Below are 18,738 nucleotides of genomic sequence, written 5' to 3'. Positions count from 1 at the left end.
GACGTGTTTACGATCTTTACTCATTCATTGCAGCGTGGCCGAACTGACGGCAATATTCTCTGATATTATGAATCTTAAAGAGCAACTTGCAGGTTTAATTTATATCCTACTCAATACATGATATTGTCTGAAAAGGTCTTCTAAAAACGTAAACGTAGAAATTACTATGTTACACAAAACGTAAAATATATAATTTGATGAAAATGCGCCAATTTTTAACCTATCGTTGAACCCCCTAGCAACAAGTCCTATGACGTAGGCAGAGGCACTCCCTTTCGCGCGCCACTCTCTCATTGTGGGTTTCGACGTAGTACGAGAGCGGTAGCAAGAGACAGATTGAGTTTGCGATTGAGTTTAGTCATGGTGAATTATTGTGTTTGTGCAGGATGCACAAATTCCTGCCTGACAGAACATCGTGTCCATCATTTTCCGTCAAGGAAAAGCAAGGCTTTTCGTTTATGGGTGCGTTTCATGCAGGTGAAGAGAGCAGACTTCACGGCAGCGTCTGTCACCGTACACTCGGTGATTTGTAGCGCTCATTTCACTCCGGAGAGCTATCGACAAGGAGATTTGTTGGAGTCTCAGATGGGATTTCGGAGTAAGGATCATGTGAGGCTGATCGCTGATGCTGTTCCCGCTGTTCACTTGATGGTTTCAAGTTCAAAGCCAAAGGATCCACTTGAAACTGGCGCGGGCGGGACTGGAGGACCGAGTGCTACCACTGCTAGTGCTAGCAGAAATGCTTTGCACCGAAAGCTGTCTCTTAGCCGAGTAAGTCTTACTTTTACCTCTTTTAACTACTGTTTTGGTGATTTCCTAATGTGTTAGTGTATTAATGGCGGAATAGAGAAGTGATTTGAGCATTGGGCAATCCTCCAGCTAGTTAGCAACATAGGCCCACAACACATTTGGCTATTGCATTAGCAAACATTTTGTAGCTGATGACATGTGTGTTCCGATATCCATACTTCCATGAGTACACTATCCGCACTCACTAAGTGCGCTGATTTTCAGATGTCAAGGAAGGAACAAGCCATTTCTACGACATCTGGCATGTTGGGAAAAGTATGTAACGCTCTGTTGGTACCGTAGTTTTGCTTTGTTTGGATGTTATTTCTGATTCTATTACCTTTTTCAATATGTCATGCTTCTGCTGTGGAATAGGTCTACAAAAATCAATTGATGCTGCGGCCAAGGAGAAGGACTGCGAGGATCTTAAGCTCTGGAAACCCGCTATTGTCAACCATTTATACTGGACTGCGGCTTCCACCCCAAATGGTGATCCTGATGTAATGGAGGCCAAGTGGCAGAGCATGCTGAACCACGTTCAAGATGTACATGAACACAGCTACCCGTCATTTCCGCGATGTGAACACCCACCTCTGGAAGGAGAGGCAAGGGACAAGCAGTGGCTGGAACCAGGTACAACAGTGTACAGAGGTCATGTTAACTAAATGTAATCATGCCTTGTTGAGTGTTTGTAATAGTTATTATACATTATCCTGTTTTGTACAGGATCAACAGCTGCGATAAAGTTGGAAAGTCTTACTTCCAAAAAGACCCTGCTAAAGGATATTCGACAACTCTCACCGGATCACCAAACATTTTCCTTGGAGGCATTCCATTCCCTCATCTTACACTTTGCACCAAAGCACACCGGCTTCTCATTTCTTGGAATGTACAGCAGGTAAATGTTGCTTAGGGTTAATGGATGAATCTGGCTACATCTAATGCAGTCTAACATAGTAGCACGCACCTCATTGAAAAAGGTCCAAATTGTTCATTAGAATTACATCACATGGAGGATCGCCTCATGAAACGTGATTAAAGTAACCTTAACCTCTTGCTGGAATGTACTGTATTGCCAGCGTCAGACCACTTTTCTTTTTGTTTTAGTTGTGGTGCCTAATACTGAAGTGTACCTTTTTCCTATAGACTTCTCTTAGCAGTCCTCCATTTTAATGAGAATGGAGACAGAGACGTATCCCGGACAAACAGTGGTGAGGCACGCTACGCAGTCCGTTACCCCAGGTTTCGCAAGGGTGGCTGGGTTGTCCGACCCATAAAAGAGAAACCATCATATGGTGAGAACTTCATTCAGTTTCTAAAGATATTTTTTTAAGTCTAGTCAAATTTTACCTGACTCAGTCAATGAATTAACTATTCCATTAAATGTGATCTCAATATTTCTTTCCCTCATCTAGAATATGCATCGGCCCTGATGGTCTCACTAAGAGAGGCATACATGAGGTCACCACAGTCCCTCCAAGAAGACAGCAACATCCTGTCCTCAGCTGCACCTGCCCCCCTATCCACACACCACAAGATCGCCAAGGATGAGGCAGTCGGCGAATATCTTCAACGTCATTCACGTTTCAAACAATAAATACATTGTATACACCAAGGCATTTAGTGTGTTCATTTTGTTAAAGATATGTTTATTTATTGATCATCCCCCATATGGGGCCATTGGAAACCTCTGTATGTTCCCCCTTCTTCTGGATACTGTCTCCTGATTGCAGCCACAATACAAGCGGGTATCGCCTTCCTGATCTCCCTGCCCAGAAACCCATGTGCCCATCGGACCACCTGTCTGTAGGCTGTATATCGGAATTGCCTAGAATGAGGGGATAAAAGTATTTGATGTAACAGTTTCCATTCTATTCAATAATTAAGTGTGTGTACATTTAATTAGATATCCACTTAACTGTGAGCATCAAATGCTAATCTTTTGACAGTTGGTTAATTGTGTAGAGAACTGACAAGTATTGGTGTAAGGTGGATAATAATAAGGTAGTATAATTGTATTGTAAATTAGTCTTGTGTAAACATACTCTGCTCTGCTGGCGTGGAGAGCGCCATGCTCCTGCCTGAAGTTGAGGTATGCAACTTGCAGCGAAAACGGGTTGAGGCAGCAAGCATCAAACCCGGGATGGAGCGTCAGGCAAGTAATGTCCGTGGCTGGGACTAAATCCTGCACTAGGGCCCAGTAGGCATCCACCTCTCGACAACACATGCTGTCCACTGCCGATGCCATAGCCTCACAATGTCCACAAAGGCACCTAGCCAATAAAACACTAATCAGCCGTTTGGAGAAACCCTTCTTTCTAATCTGGCCCCCTCTCCTTCCTTCTAGCAGGCAAAATTGCATACTGGATTTTCAGACAGTGAGATATGATTGTTAGACTGTTATTGTAACTTTGGTATTGACATTATCTATGCATCTATGCAGATGCCACCCCGGCCATGGCGGACGGGGAGAATAGAGGTGCTGCTGGTGTGAGTAAAACTCGAATAAAACCTGAAATATACCGAACGGACACAGGGAAGATTATTGTGGAAGATGAACTTCTAAACTTCCTAGCTGTCAAAATGAAAACTTTGAGCCAAGATGACATCGTGGCCATGACAGTAGACCACTTTGGTTCGGAGTGGATTGTGAATTCCACCAAAGTGCTCTTTGAACTCTGCCCAAGCTCCACTCGCAAGCTTGTAGCGCACACGGGGGCGCAAAAAGATGTAAAAAAAACGTAAAGACGTGTATTAAACTACTCAACGAGGTCGGCGAGGACGCTCCTCGTTTTGTTTCACACTTTCTTGATGAACTACCACCAGTGACTTTTAATAGCCTCGATGTCTCCTGCCTTTTGGGGAAGATCGAGCGGCTAGGAGCAGACGTCCACGCCATGACTCGGGCTTTGTCTATGCAGACAAGCACCTGTAACGACCTGCGCGCTGTGACCGCGGATATAACCCAAAGGCTGGGTGCCATTGAACAGTTTGGTGTAAGCGGAGGGAGATCACCGACTTCCCGAACCACTGAGGAACCCCGGGGCAGCGTGGAGGTCCAGACCAGCGAGGAAGACTCGAGCCGGAGGGTGGAGAGCTCAGCCTCAAGCCGGGATGGACCAAACAACGCAGCAACCGGAGCCCCGCATGCAGCATGGAGTGACGCGACAAACACCCCAAACTGGTCCCGCGTGGTCAAGGTGGGCCACCGACTGAAACATGTTACTGGAGACACCACGACAAAGCCCAAGCCCCAGAGAAAGCCCCCCAGGGAAAAGAAGGCAGGCGGCATTGTTGGAACCAGTGCTGGTGGAAACATTCGGGTAATAAAGACCAGATTGGTGAGTGTCTTTGCGACAAAATTTTCCCCCACTTTAGACCCTGAGACTCTGGTCAGCTACATGAAAGACAAACTTGGCCGTGAGGTAACCTGTCAAAAGTTAGATACTGTGCAGACCCGATTCAGCTCATTTAAAGTAACAGCTGAGTGCACGGAGGTCGCTGAAATGTACGATCCTAATATTTGGCCAGAAGGTGTGTTTGTGCGGCGCTTCTATGAGGCGCGCAGACCAAATGTGGCTACTGTGGGGTCAGCACCGGCAGGTAGTGTGCCTGTACCGGAGGCTGGGTCATCAGATGCCGTGTAGAAGCCTCAGCCATGGCTATCAGAGTTGTGTCATATAATCCACGAGGCTTGCGCCTGGGACAGAGTGCTGGAGATAGAGCGCGTCGTGTTGTTATTGACCAGCTCCTGGAGAGCACTGACATTCTCTGTTTACAAGAGACTTTTTTAGCCAAACAAGATTTGGATAAACTGAACTCTGTTCATAATGACTTCCACGGGGCAGGAGAGTCCACAACGGACCTAAGTGCGGGAATAGTGCGGGGAAGAATACCCGGAGGGGTGGCCATCTTGTGGCGCAAAAACTATGACCCACTGATCAGTGTGATCAGCCTTGAGGTGGACTGGTGTGTAGCAATTAAAGTTGTACATAACATGAATGTTTTTATTATTTTAAATGTATACACTCCATATGACTGTCACAAAAATGAGGAGGAATACTTAGATAGATTAGCATTTATAGGCTCATTCATTGAGGAAAGTGCTTATACAAATATATACGTGATGGGGGACATGAATGCTGATGTTGCTGATGACAAGTCTATTTTTGGTCAGCGATTAATACAGTTCTGTCAAGATAATAAACTGGTTCTCTCCAGCAAAATACTCTTGCCTGTAGAAAGCTACACATACGTCAGTGAAGCATGGCATAGTACATCCTGGCTCGATCACATTGTGTGTACAGCCGATGCTCATGACAGTCTGGAGAATGTTGAAATATTGTATGGGCTAGCGACAACAGACCACATTCCCGTCTCCATGATGTTAAATGTTGGAAATTTACCTGTATGTAACAGTATTAATAACTCTGAGCGGAGTGAGAGATTAGACTGGATGAGCCTCACAGACGCTGACCTCACACATTATAGGTCACTGACTGACTATAGCCTTAGTAATATTGATCTACCTGTTGAGGCTATACTATGTGGTAATATTAACTGTAAGAGCCAAAAGCACAATAAGGAGCTGTGTACTATGTATGACACAATTGTGAATTGTCTTGTCAATGACAGTAAATGTTTCCGCCAAAAAAAGGTTAAACATAATATAAGGCCTGGGTGGAATGAATATGTACGTGAATTACATGCAGAAGCCAAAGAAGCTTTCAGTAACTGGGTAACATCAGGAAAAGTAAGGCACGGCCCAGAGTGTGAAAGAAAGAAAATAGCAAATGCCAGATTCAAATATGCTGTGCGATTTATAAAAAGAAATGAGGAAGCAATGAGGGCTAATTCAATGGCCAAAAAGCTGCAACAAAATAAGACATATGAATTCTGGAAAGAAGTTAAAGCAATTAATAACAGCAAGATGCCTTTACCATCTAGTATCTCTGGTATCACTGGATCTGAGAATATTGTTGAACTGTGGAGGAAGCATTATTGTGACATTTTTAATTGTGTTAAGAGCGATACTTTTACTGTTGGAGATGTTCCCCATCATGATGGTGTGACAATCAGACCAGATGATGTGTGTTATGCCATAGAGAAATTGTCATTGAATAAAGCATGTGGCCTTGACCAAATAGCAGCAGAACATCTAAAATACGCTAGCAGCAGAGTATCAGTGTTAATTGCTCTATGTCTCACTGGACTGCTAATGCATGGTGTACTACCAGATTCCATGATGGCTGTAGTCTTAGTTCCTGTCATCAAAGACAAAACTGGAAAGATATCTAGCATAGAAAACTATAGACCCATCGCGCTGGCCAGTGTACTTTCCAAAGTACTGGAACAAGTTCTCCTGGATAGACTCCAACAATATGTAATCACCACAGATAACCAGTTTGGTTTCAAAAGTAAACACAGCACAGATTTGTGCATTTATGCATTGAAAGAGATGGTTAGTGTGTATAGAACAAAAAATAGTACAATGTTTTTATGTTTCCTGGATGCATCCAAAGCCTTTGACAAAGTCAATCATGGAAAAATGTTTGTCAAATTGCAGGAGCGCGGTGTTCCACCGTACATGATTAGAATATTGCACTATTGGTATGTACATCAAAATATGCATGTTAGATGGGGTACAAGTTTATCTGCACCCTTCCTTGTAGCTAATGGTGTGAGACAAGGAGGAATCCTATCACCTGTCCTCTTCAATCTGTATTTGGATGATCTGTCTAGACAGTTGAACCAGTGCAGGACTGGATGTATAGTGGGAGACAGACTCATTAATCACTTGGTTTATGCTGATGACTTGGTCATTATATCGCCCTCTAGTGTTGGGCTACAGCAACTGCTGAGAATCTGTTCTTGTTATAGTATGCAGTTTGATATTGTGTTTAATTCAGCAAAAAGTGTGATTATGATTGTAAAAACAAAGGAGGATAGGAATACACAATTCCCCTCCTTTTTCTTAGCTGGTCAAGCACTTGGTGTTGTGAAAAAAGTTAAATATCTGGGCCACATAATCAGAGAAGATCTATGTGATGATGATGACGTTCAACGTCAGTGTTGTAAACTCTATGCGCAGGCCAATATGCTTAAAAGGAAATTCAATAAGTGTACAGAGGATGTAAAGATAGCCTTGTTTAGATCATATTGTACTACACTGTACACAGCACACTTGTGGTGCAAGTACAGTGCTGCAAAAATGAGAAAACTGTTGGTAGCTTACAACGATGCATTTAGAATATTACTTAGGCGCCCAAGATGGACAAGCGCGAGTCATATGTTTGTATCTTGCAATGTATCTACCTTTCATGCTCTTTTAAGAAACTACATGTACAGGTTCAGGTGTCGACTTAACCAGTCAAGCAATAGCATCATAGTTGCACTAGTTACACACAGTGATACAAAATACTTGTCAGGTCTCTGGAGACACTGGAACAGGTGTCTGTATGTTTTTTAAATTTATGATGGTGCTTTTTTTTTTTTTTATCTTGTATTGTATGTGTTTTTGTATTGTCTCCCCATAATGGACCTGAGTCCGTAATAAAGATTATCATATCATATCATATCATATGCATGTAGTCAATATAGCTAGCAGCTAGTGCTAACCAGCTTGAGCTCCAGTCCTTGTCTCTGCGTTAAAATCTCAGGTTGTATGTAAAGACAAAACGTTGCTGGCTTAAATTAAGACAATCTTCATGGATGTTTAATCAAGAACAAGGTCGTAAGTATGTTTGTTAAAGCAGATTTATTGCATAACACCAATGTAATAGCCCTAGATGAACCAGTTAGCCAATGCTAGCTATAAAACTCACCATGATACCTGTCCAATTCGCCATTGATTCTCCTGACACCACAACTCCATTTCTCTCCTCTGCCCATTAATCCTCCCCCTGATCGCCCCCCTGACATTTCCCTGGCTCCTTTCCTGCCTAGGAGGCTCATAATTATAGGCCTGTGGGCCATCAAAGAGATGCTCGTTGGCGTGCGTTTCTTCGTCCACATCCATATTAACCGCGCTAGGACTTGACTGGACTCCCTCGTGTTACGTCATTTCCGGTCGGCGGTTTCATAGAGACGGAAGTTTTTTTCACAATAATATCACAGTTTTATCTCAAAATATCGTTTTAGAATGGTTAAAAAATTATTCAGTCCTGCACATCTAGTTGTGTTATCCTTAATATACACTATTCTATGTAATGGTGTTTAACCTGCATGTTGCTCTTTAAAGACCACGTCGGGTTCTCAGACTCTCTGATACTTCCACAACAAGTAACTCGTAGTGTGAGTTATCTTGACCATGGGGGAGAAGGAATTGGGGGAATGCTGTATACGGACGGGCAGCAGAGGGGCTGCTCTGGTGGGAGAAAGATGTTTTCAGTAGACAGCTGTCAATTCACTTCAGGTCGGCGATTAAAAAAAAAAGCTGGCGCAGAATATGGAGGAAGCCAGTGTCGTGCCAATGTAGTTACTACGGTAGCTATAAGGAGTGTATCATCAACATGCATTCAGTACACACTACGCTTCGATTTCACCCAATGCTGAATTAAAAGTACATGTTTTTCTAAATGTTGCTCATCAACAAGGTTGTAAAGTAGTAACTACGATCTTTATTCATTCATTGCACCACGGCCGAACTGATGGGGATATTCTCTGATATTATGAAACGTGACATGGAGGAGAAAGCGATGGCTCTAGTTGAAATGGGTACAGCGCCACCTATCGTACCGGGGCATGACATGCTTCGGCCAATTAAGTTTTTTTTTTCGGTTTACTCACCTCCATGTATACTCAGACAATTGCAGTTGTCCAATTGGAGAGCATAGTCGAACTATGGCTTTAATCGGATTAAGCTGTGCATGTACTACTGTGCACGTACTGACTGACTAACGGAACACTCGTTAAGATGTGTCGTTACATGTCGTTAAGGGTCTGGTGTCTCACGATTTCCAGATCGTAGTAGATATTATTTATATAGTTTGGATATGTTCTTGTTGTATTCTTTCTGCCCCCAGCATAACATGTTGTAACTAGACTAAGCCAAGTCTAGATGGTCTCAAACCATTCAATATTCGTCTCCACCCCCATCAACAACTTCCTCCACACACACACACACACACACACACACACACACGCACACTGCACTGATAAAACAAAGCCAGAATCCCACCATTAGCTGTATTGTTTCTTTCTGTGGTACAGGAACTCCACAGGAAAGGGGGGGTCACGACCCCACACCAGACCTGGTCTTCCATATTCCTGTCAACCCCTCCCCTCTCCCCCTGTATTACATAATGACCCGAGCAGCTTGAGTTCAGTATAGCTGTACGTTAGCATGTTGTGTCCAAGGCCTGAGCCGAACACACGCACACACACACGCACACACACACACACACACACACGCACACACACACAAACACACACACACACACACACACACACACAAACACTCTCTCTCAGAGTGAAAGTTAAAACGTCAGTGACTTGTGTCCGTGGGTGAGGAGCCAGATGTTGGGGAGGAGAGGAGAGGTTTTTCTCGGGAAACGAAACTTAAGCTTCACAGAAACCAAAACGACTCAAAATTGAAGCAGCTCTTTCATTCCGGGGGAAAATAAGACGCATTTCTGAACAGATTGTCTGGCAGAAAGAAACAAAACAAGGTGAGTAAAACAGCACAACTTTCAAATAAGTTAAAATCTCTATTCCATTATGGAATTAGAAATATATAATTGCTCAATACATAAACCTTGTCGTCTGTGTCTAGGAATGGCCTCTGCTACTTCCTGGTCTGAGGAGAACTTTTCATGTCCCATCTGTCTGGATAGGTTCAGCAGCCCAGTGACCACACCATGTGGACACAACTTCTGCAGAACCTGTATTACAAAGTTCTGGGATGAAAAAGTCAAGTACAAATGCCCCGTTTGCAACGAGCTTTTCAACACAAGACCTGATCTACGAGTCAATATCCTCTTATCAGAGATGGTTGATCGGTTTGGAATGTATGTACGAGTAAAAGAGCAGCCTTGTGTTGAACCAGGAGAAGTTCCCTGTGACTTCTGTACTGGGACCCAGCTGAAGGCTGTGAAGTCCTGCCTAGTGTGTCTTATGTCTTTCTGCCAAACCCACCTGGAGCCACATCAGAGAGTCGCAGGACTGAAGAAACATCGGCTGGTCGAGCCTATGGACCGTCTGGAAGACAGGATGTGTAAGAAACACGACCGACCTCTGGAGCTCTTCTGCCAGACTGAACAGGTGTCTGTATGTCAGTTCTGCCCAGAGACAGACAAGTCCAATCCTGTTGTACCTCTAAAGGAGGAATATGAAATGAAGATGGCCCAGCTGGGGAAGATAGAGGCTGAAGTTCAGCAGATGATCCAGGAGAGACAAAATAATATTCAGGAGATTAAAGACACAGTTAAATGCAGAAAAGCAGATGCAGACAGAGTGATGGCCTATGGTGTGCAGATCCTCACTGCTCTGATGCGCTGCATTGAAAAGTGCCGGGTTGAATTCAACCAAATGGTTAAAGAGAGACTGAAATCCACAGAGAAACAAGCTGAAGACCTCATCAAAGAGCTGGAGCAGGAAATAGAAGATCTGACCAATAAAAGCTCAGAGATGAAGCAGCTCTCACACACTAAAGACCACCTCCACTTCCTCCAGGCCTTCAGATCCCTGAAGAATCCTCCACCCACCAGGGACTGGACGACGGTGGAGGTCCGTCCTCCGTCATACGTAGGGACCTTGAGGAGATCCCTGGATCAGCTGGAGAAGACACTGAACATGGAGATGAAGAAACTGCTTGAGGATGCTGTACTGAAGAGAGTCCAGCAGAATGAAGTATATCTGACTCTGGATCCTGATACAGCTTATCCCAGGCTCATCCTGTCTGAGGATGGGAAACAAGTACATGATGGAGGTGTAAGGAAGAAACTCCCAGACAACCCTAAGAGATTTACAAAGCGTATATGTGTTCTCACAAGGCAGAGCTTCTCCTCAGGGAGATTTTACTTTGAGGTCCAGGTTAAAGACAAGACTGCATGGTCTTTAGGTGTGACCAGAGAGTCCATCGACAGAAAATGTCTGACCATGTGGACCCCTGAGACAGGTTACTGGTTTCTTAACTACTACAGGGATGAGTTGGTATTTAAAGATAAAGCTGATGTCCGTCTCCCTCCTAGAGCTGAGCTTCAGAAGGTGGGGGTGTTTGTTGATTATGATGAGGGTCTGGTCTCCTTCTATGATGTGGAAGCCAGGGTTCATATCTACTCTGCTACTGGCTGCACCTTTAGAGAGCCTCTCTATCCAATCCTCTGTCCATGTTTACATGCAGAAGGTCTAAACTCTGCCCCCCTGATCATCTCACCTGTCAATCAATCAGTCTAGGACTATTGTTTGAAAATAAAATAATCAAACAACCAAAACAACTAATGTTGTTCCTTGAATTAGAATCTCTACTGTCTGAGATCCCAGAGAACTGCATTAATGTTGTACTGCTGTTATTTAACAATGAGAAATTCTGTAGGAAGTGAACCCTGACTATTATAAAATATAACCCATTGTAAATCATTAGATAACATTATATTCTTCATTGTCTGTTTTCTCCAGCAGTCTTTTAAAGGTTTACTGCTGTACAATTGTTAATGGTTGCAGTGACGTAGAACATGTTTTGAGGATTAATGTGTATATCATAATCATCTAAACATTACTACTAGTTTATACTTCGGAATCATGAATGAAAACACAATCAAATGTAAAAATACTTTTCTGAATAAACATGGAAAAACAGTTTATGAGTCTTTTAATGTCCACCATGCAACAACCCAACATGTGTAACACACTTACACAAAGGTCAGAGTGACTACATGTAAAGATTCTCCCCATGTGTGTGAGTACCCTGACTTTTTCTTGTCATCTCTCCTCTCCTCTCCATCATCTCCTCTTAGTTTCTCCTCTCTCCTTCCTCTCTCTTCTCTTCCTCCTCTCTCCTATCTCTCCTTTCAAGCTCATCCAGGATTGTGTTAAGTATTGTCTTGCATACACATTACCCGTGTTTACAAATTAAGGCAATATTACGATTTATTTGGGCAAATATTTGAAGTTCCTTAGCTCTAATTTAGCCTTTTTTAAGACGGCACACAATTATTTTGCTCCACTGATCCATGGTTCAGCTCTACCCTCAAAGGACAGCGACTATAGACTACTTTACTCATCGCACTAAATGCTGTTTTCTTCCAGGTACTGCTCACTACACAAAAATTAACTCCATTCAAACATATACGGCGATCAAAACAATGTAACACTCGGGGGGCTTGCAGCGGTGGAACTAGAGCTTTATAGGCTGGCCAGGGGGGGCCCAGGTAACTTCAGTGGCTCCATAGACCGTGATAGAAAAGTGAGTGTGGACCCCTAACCTGTCATCTAAAGGCCCTGACACACCATTCTGACGGCCGATCGTCGGCAAAAGAGGCAGTCGGACCAATTTGGTCATGGCCGATTCAACGTGTGCAATCGGCTGAAATGAACACAGGCGGCTTGAGAGATCACCGACAGCTTTGACGACGACCGATCGCACAGCACACACCGAACAGACTCAGGTCCCCGAGCTCGCCAGACTGTCCGACAGTCCTCTGATGGCTGATTAGAGGCAGAAGTGATAATTCACTGACACTAGAGTTTTTCAATGTGGCAGCTAGTGTGGTCCACTAGGGTCATTTCACTAGAATTATTTAACGTACTCTGAATAGCCAGTGTCTCTGCCCCGGAACTGCAGCTCATTTATTGCTCAAACACACACACACACACACACACACACACACACACACACACACACACACACACACACATTAAACAAAACAAAAGGAGGTTGAAACATCGTGGGAGAACACACACTCTCTAGTGCAGGGCGAGCAGCACACTGCGTCCGTCTGTCCTCCGTCTCTAGATTTGTGTTCCCCAAAGACTACGGTTGTCATGTGAGTCCGCAGACTGGCAGAGCGGCGCACGTCACTGGTTAAATGGGCACTGCTCAATGGTTTAGTGATCGCTTCATGTTGGAGCTATTTATTTAGTTGTAGTACTTAGTGCTGTTTAGTTTATTATTTTGTTTAGTGAGTATTTAGTTTTTGGTTATTCTCAGTCAATTTGCTTGATTTCATTATGATTAGATTTCTATTAGTATTCTAGTTTATTATTTGTTTACTTTAGGTGTTTCTTGTTTATTATTTGTGTTTTGTTTCATTTGGGCACGGTAGGGGGGCACCTGAAGTTATATAGGTAGGCTGTCGGTAAGGGACCAGCATGCACCTGGGTGGGCAAATGGTTTTTTACCGGAGCGGGAGAGGCACAGGAATTTTCTTTGTTCTTTGTTTGCTCGCTGTTTGGTTAAATAAACCACGCTTTTTGTTGAAACTGGACATCTGTTTGGACATTATGTTTTTCCCGTCCGCGTACACCACAACCCATGGTGCAACAGTGGCCCTTTGATTAGTATAATTTGAAGTTTGATTTGATACTTTTATCTGTTTGACAATCGGCTGCTACATAAGTAAAAAACCTGCCCTTGGACTCAAAGGAAATAAGCTTCAACACTGGACTTGTTGCATTGTGCGCATTATGGACGAATGGAAAGCAGAGATTGTTTAATCACCTTTTGGACTCAGCCACGGCGCGCATGCTGCTTCTGGCCCAGATCGACAAGACGTTCAACCTTCTCAAAGAAACCGGTATGTGATATAACTGTAAAAAGCTGTAATGGAAAACGGCCAAACGAGTGGAGTTTGACACAGTATCTCACAATACATGGAGTTCAATGAGTGCATGGTTGAATCGCTACATGTCTACTTTTACGCACGGCCACGGCGCATTCATTCATTCATAAAAAGCCGGCCGCAGTGTGTGTTTGTTTGATGAAGAGGATCTGTTGGTCAATAAGCATCGTGTGTTTGCAACTTGCTCTTATGTGCGTTTGTGGACTGTCATTGGTGTAATAAAAAAGGAAAGAAAGCAATTAAAAGAAACGGAAAAATGTCTGATGTTGCTGCAACGGAGGCTGAAGAGCCGTCATCAAAAAGAGTTGTTAAAATGTCTTCTAAAGGAATGGAATACATTGTGATAAGGTATCAGGAAAAAAGGAGTGCAAAATGCAAACAAGCTAAAAGATGCATGGAACATATGAGTGCGTTGATGGCATCAATACAAAACGTTGATTCAGTAAAGAATGAGCTTGCTGTGTTCATGCAATGTTACCAAGACGCAAATGAAACCCATACATCTTTTATGAGTCTACCTTTGCCCAAAGATGAAGTTGAAAGGCAAAGCAAATACTTCTTGGAAAAAATGACAATGTTTTGTGATTTCACTGACAACGTAAAAGGCTGGCTCTTTGATGCGGGTCATCCATATGTTGAAACAAATAAAGACGATCCTGACAATCAATGTGTTGCTGATGGAATACATCCTGAAGATAGTGCCTCCAATGTTGCAAGTATAAAATCAAGTTCGCTAAGATCACACTCCCGACTATCACGGAGTTCATCAATATCATCTGCACGCATCAAAGCTGAGGCCGATAAGGCAGCGCTTGTGGAGCGCATCGCTGCGCAAAAAAGGAAACATCAAATAGAAGCGCAACAGGAAAAACTGAGGAGAGAAAAGGAACAACTTGAGCTTGAAACGGAACTGGCAGCAACAAAGGCAAAGCTTCAAGTCTTGGAAATCCGTTCACAGTGTGGCTCAAAACATTCAAACGGCATGAACTCTTATTTTGAAAGGAACAACTCTCATGGTGCGAGTGAATTAAATCCCCATGCCAACACCTTTGTGCCTGATAAAATGAATAAAAAAGATCATGCTCTTGGTTTGTCTGCTCCTGAACTCCAACCACCAGTGGTTAAGCCTAAACAAAAACAGATTAAACAAATGGATGAAATGACATTAAAGGTTGATGCTCCAGTTCATGTGATGCAAACTGTAAATGGAACTCAAATGGGACATGCTCACCATCAAACTGCTCTGACTGACAACCATCAAAATGACATTGTGAACATTATGCAAAGACAAAATGACATTGCTGCGTTGCTTGTCCAACAAAATCTGTGCTCTAACCTCCCATCTAGGAATATCCCTGTTTTTGATGGAGACCCACTCCAATACAGGTCTTTCATCAGAGCTTTTGAAAATGGAGTGGAGGAGAAAACAGACAATTGGAGTGACTGTTTGCACTTTCTTGAACAGTACACCAGGGGGCAGCCAAAAGACCTGGTGCACAGTTGTCAGCACTTGCCTTCAGAGCAGGGATACCACCGAGCCAAGAGTCTTCTTGCGGAGCACTTTGGAAATGAACACAAAATTGCAGCTGCATACATGGAAAAAATACTTACCTGGACACCTGTAAAAAGTGAGGACATTAAAGGGTTGCAATCATTCTCTTTGTTTCTACGTGGATGTTCAAACTTAACAGAGCAACTGATGAACATGAAAGAGCTGGACTTACCATCGAACATGAGGAGCATAATTGTGAAACTTCCTTACAAGTTAAGGGAAAGATGGAGAAATGTTGCTTGTGATCTGCAAGAACGAAGAGGTAACAGAGCAATGTTCGCTGATCTTGTTGGTTTTATTGAAAGACAAGTCAAAATTGCTTCAGATCCAGTTTTTGGCAACATTCAAGACCCACAGCTCACCAACTCCAAAGCTTCCACTGTTAGTCACTTCAAACAAAGGAAAAAGGGAAGCAGCTTTGCTACTAACGTCACTACAGTAAAGGATGGAGTCATAACTCAACATACAGGAAACAAGATCAAGTCCTCCACTCTCAACTGCCTGTTCTGTTCACAAGTTAATCATTCAATGGACCAATGCTCACAGTTCAAGATGACAGTACACAGGGACAAGATTAATTTCATTAAAGAAAAAGGAATCTGTTTTGGTTGCCTGAAAAAAGGCCACACTAGCAAATACTGCAGGAGTCGTTTGGATTGCAACGTGTGTCACCAAAAGCACCCAAGTGTCCTTCATATAGAGCGTCAGGATAAAGCCACACCCTCTGATCAACAGTCTGTGAGCTCTTCAAATGTTTCACCTGCAGTGTTTCAGACCTGTGGCCATATTGGGGCCGGTCATGAAGATGCCTCCATTTTTTCTATTGTTGCAGTCAAAGTCAAGAGTCAGAGGAGCAACAAAACTGTGCAGACGTATGCTTTCTTGGATCCTGGGAGCTCAGGAACATTTTGTACGGAGAACTTGGCAAGAAAATTGAATGTGAGAGGTAAAAGGACAAGTATTCTGTTAAGAACAATGGGTCAAAAGAAGATAGTAAATGCTCATGTGTTGTCAGGTCTGGAAGTGTCTGGTCTGAATATGAATGACTTTATTGAGTTACCTGATGTTTTAACACAAAAGAACATGCCTGTCTCATCACTCAATATTCCACGACAAGAGGACGTTGATCAGTGGTCGTATCTCAAGGCTGTTCAACTTCATGACATTGAGGAAGGTGTTGATCTGCTCATTGGAACTGATGCACCAAAAGTGATGGAGCCTTGGGAGCTCATAAACAGCCAGGATGAAGGACCTTATGCTGTCAGAACCAGGGTCGGTTGGGTCATTAATGGTCCACTTCGTGGTGGGAGCAACAAGAATAAAAGTGACTGCTCTGCTGTAACATCCAACCGGATCTCTGTTGAACATCTTCAAGAAATGCTGGTTAAACAGTTTAACCATGATTTTAATGAGAGGTCATCAGATGAACAGATTGAAATGTCCAGAGAGGATGTCAAGTTTATGAATGTTATGAATAACACCACAAAGTTAATTGGAAGCCATTACTGCATTGACTTACCCTTCAGGCAGGAAAACCCTCTCATGCCAAATAATCGTCATGTTGCAGAACAGCGCCTCCAGAGCCTGAAAAGAAAGTTTGCCAAGAATGGTCAATTTAAAGGAGAGTACATCACATTTTTAAACAACATGGTGGCTCAAGGATATGCTGAAGTGGTGCCTTCTGATCAACTTAAACAGAGTGATGGAAATGTATGGTATATCCCTCATCACGGGGTTTATCATCCCAGAAAAGGCAAGCTGCGAGTTGTTTTTGACTGTGGAGCAGCATACACAGGGACGTCACTGAACTGTCAGCTTTTACAGGGCCCTGACTTTACCAACTCTCTAGTTGGAGTCCTTGTTCGATTTAGACAAGAGCCCGTTGCAGTAATGGCCGACATCCAAGCAATGTATCACCAAGTTCATGTTTCTGAAAAGCACATCAACTTTCTCCGCTTTCTCTGGTGGCCTGGGGGAGACGTTTCACAGGCTCCAGTGGAACATCGCATGAAAGTTCATTTGTTTGGAGCTGTGTCGTCACCAAGCTGTGCAAATTATGCATTGAGGAGAACAGCAGATGACAATGCCGAACATTTCCCCCATGAAGTGGTCAATACAGTAAAGTGTAATTTTTATGTCGATGATTGCTTGAAATCAGTGGCCTCAGAGGAGGTGGCAGTACAAGTGGTCAAGGATGTGACTGCGCTTTGTCACAAAGGAGGATTTAATCTTTCCAAATGGATCAGCAACAGCCGAACAGTGCTGCTGTCAATTGCTGAAGACTGCAGAGCAAAGGAAGTGATGGAGCTGGATTTGGATGTGGACCAGCTTCCGATGGAGCGAGCTTTGGGGCTACAGTGGTGCATTGAAACTGACAAATTCAAGTTTAGAACCTCAGTGCAAGAACAGCCACAGACAAGAAGAGGTATTTTGTCAGTGGTCAGCTCACTTTATGACCCCTTAGGTTTTTTGTCCCCATTCACCATTCCAGCCAAGCTGTTGTTACAGGAGCTTTGTAGGAGAAGCTTGGGGTGGGATGAAGCTATTCCCCATTCTCTCTCCAAGAAGTGGTTTGAGTGGTTGGAGGGTCTTCAGAAGGTGGCTGAATTCAATGTGGATCGCTGTATGAAACCCAGAGACTTTGGAGACCCTGCCACTGCACAGCTTCACCACTTCTCTGACGCCAGCCAAGTTGGATATGGAACAGTGTCCTATTTGAGACTGGAAAAGGATGACAGCGTTCAGGTTTCATTTCTGTTGGGAAAGGCCAGAGTTGCTCCACTTAAGCAGACAACAATTCCTCGACTGGAACTCACAGCAGCAGTTCTTGCAGTTCGAGTTGACAAGATGCTTCAGAAGGAGTTGCAACTTAAGCTGGAAAAGTCAGTTTTCTGGACCGACAGCACAACTGTTCTTAAATACATCTGTAATGAAACCAGACGATTTCAAACTTTCGTGGCAAACAGAGTCTCCTTCATCAGAGGAGCATCAGATACTGATCAGTGGAGATATGTTTGTTCTAAGGAGAATCCAGCAGATGATGCATCAAGAGGAATGACGGCAGATAATTTCCTGACAGGCAGGAGATGGATAAATGGGCCGAAGTTTCTCTGTGAGCCAAAGGAGGTTTGGCCTAAATTGGATGCTGATCTTCATGTTATTCCTGCAGATGACCCAGAGGTCAAAAGGGAGTTGACTGTAAATTCTGTTGTTGTGGATTCTGAAAGTGCCACAGATCGCCTGCTCTGTTACTTTTCATCCTGGACGAGACTAAAAAGGTCTGTTGCCTGGTTGCTGAAGGTCAAGAGAACTCTTGTGTTATTGGGACAGAAGAGAAAGGAGCTGTGTGCCTCTAAATATCTCAGCCAGGACAAGCTGGAGCCAAAAGAGCAGGAAGTGAAAAGGAAAATTCAGAGCTTTAAAGCCACACTCAAAGGACAAATCTTGACTCCTGAAGATCTGGAAAAGGCAGAACAGTCAGTCATTCAGTATGTACAAGAACACAAATTTAAAGCTGAAATTTCCTCATTGAAGAATGGTTGTAAAAATGTTGCAAAAGGGAGTCCTCTGTACAGACTGGATCCGGTGATGGATAATGGAATCCTCAGAGTAGGTGGT

The 18,738-nt window shown here is 43.4% G+C and overlaps 2 protein-coding genes across 2 annotated transcripts; both read left to right on the top strand.

The window, feature by feature from the left end:
* Positions 1 to 1,292: 1,292 nt before the first annotated feature.
* LOC311369772 (uncharacterized protein) lies at positions 1,293 to 2,386 on the top strand (the record flags this gene model as incomplete). The annotated part of the gene is made up of 4 exons (XM_084487977.1): positions 1,293 to 1,422; positions 1,516 to 1,687; positions 1,936 to 2,084; positions 2,205 to 2,386. The coding sequence occupies 4 exons, from the start codon at positions 1,293 to 1,295 to the stop codon at positions 2,384 to 2,386; spliced, it is 633 nt and encodes a 210-aa protein (XP_084344103.1).
* A 7,178-nt stretch (positions 2,387 to 9,564) lies between these two features.
* Positions 9,565 to 11,184, top strand: LOC311369771 (E3 ubiquitin-protein ligase TRIM39-like; the record flags this gene model as incomplete). Its single annotated transcript, XM_084487976.1, has 1 exon — positions 9,565 to 11,184. The coding sequence occupies one exon, from the start codon at positions 9,565 to 9,567 to the stop codon at positions 11,182 to 11,184; it is 1,620 nt and encodes a 539-aa protein (XP_084344102.1).
* Between the last annotated feature and the right edge of the window lie 7,554 nt (positions 11,185 to 18,738).

The sequence above is a fragment of the Micromesistius poutassou genome, assembly GCF_964030765.1.
Source record: "Micromesistius poutassou genome assembly, chromosome: 24".
Lineage (NCBI taxonomy): Eukaryota > Metazoa > Chordata > Actinopteri > Gadiformes > Gadidae > Micromesistius > Micromesistius poutassou.
Note: the sequence above shows the minus strand (reverse complement) of the source record. Positions and strands in the feature narration are given on the sequence as shown.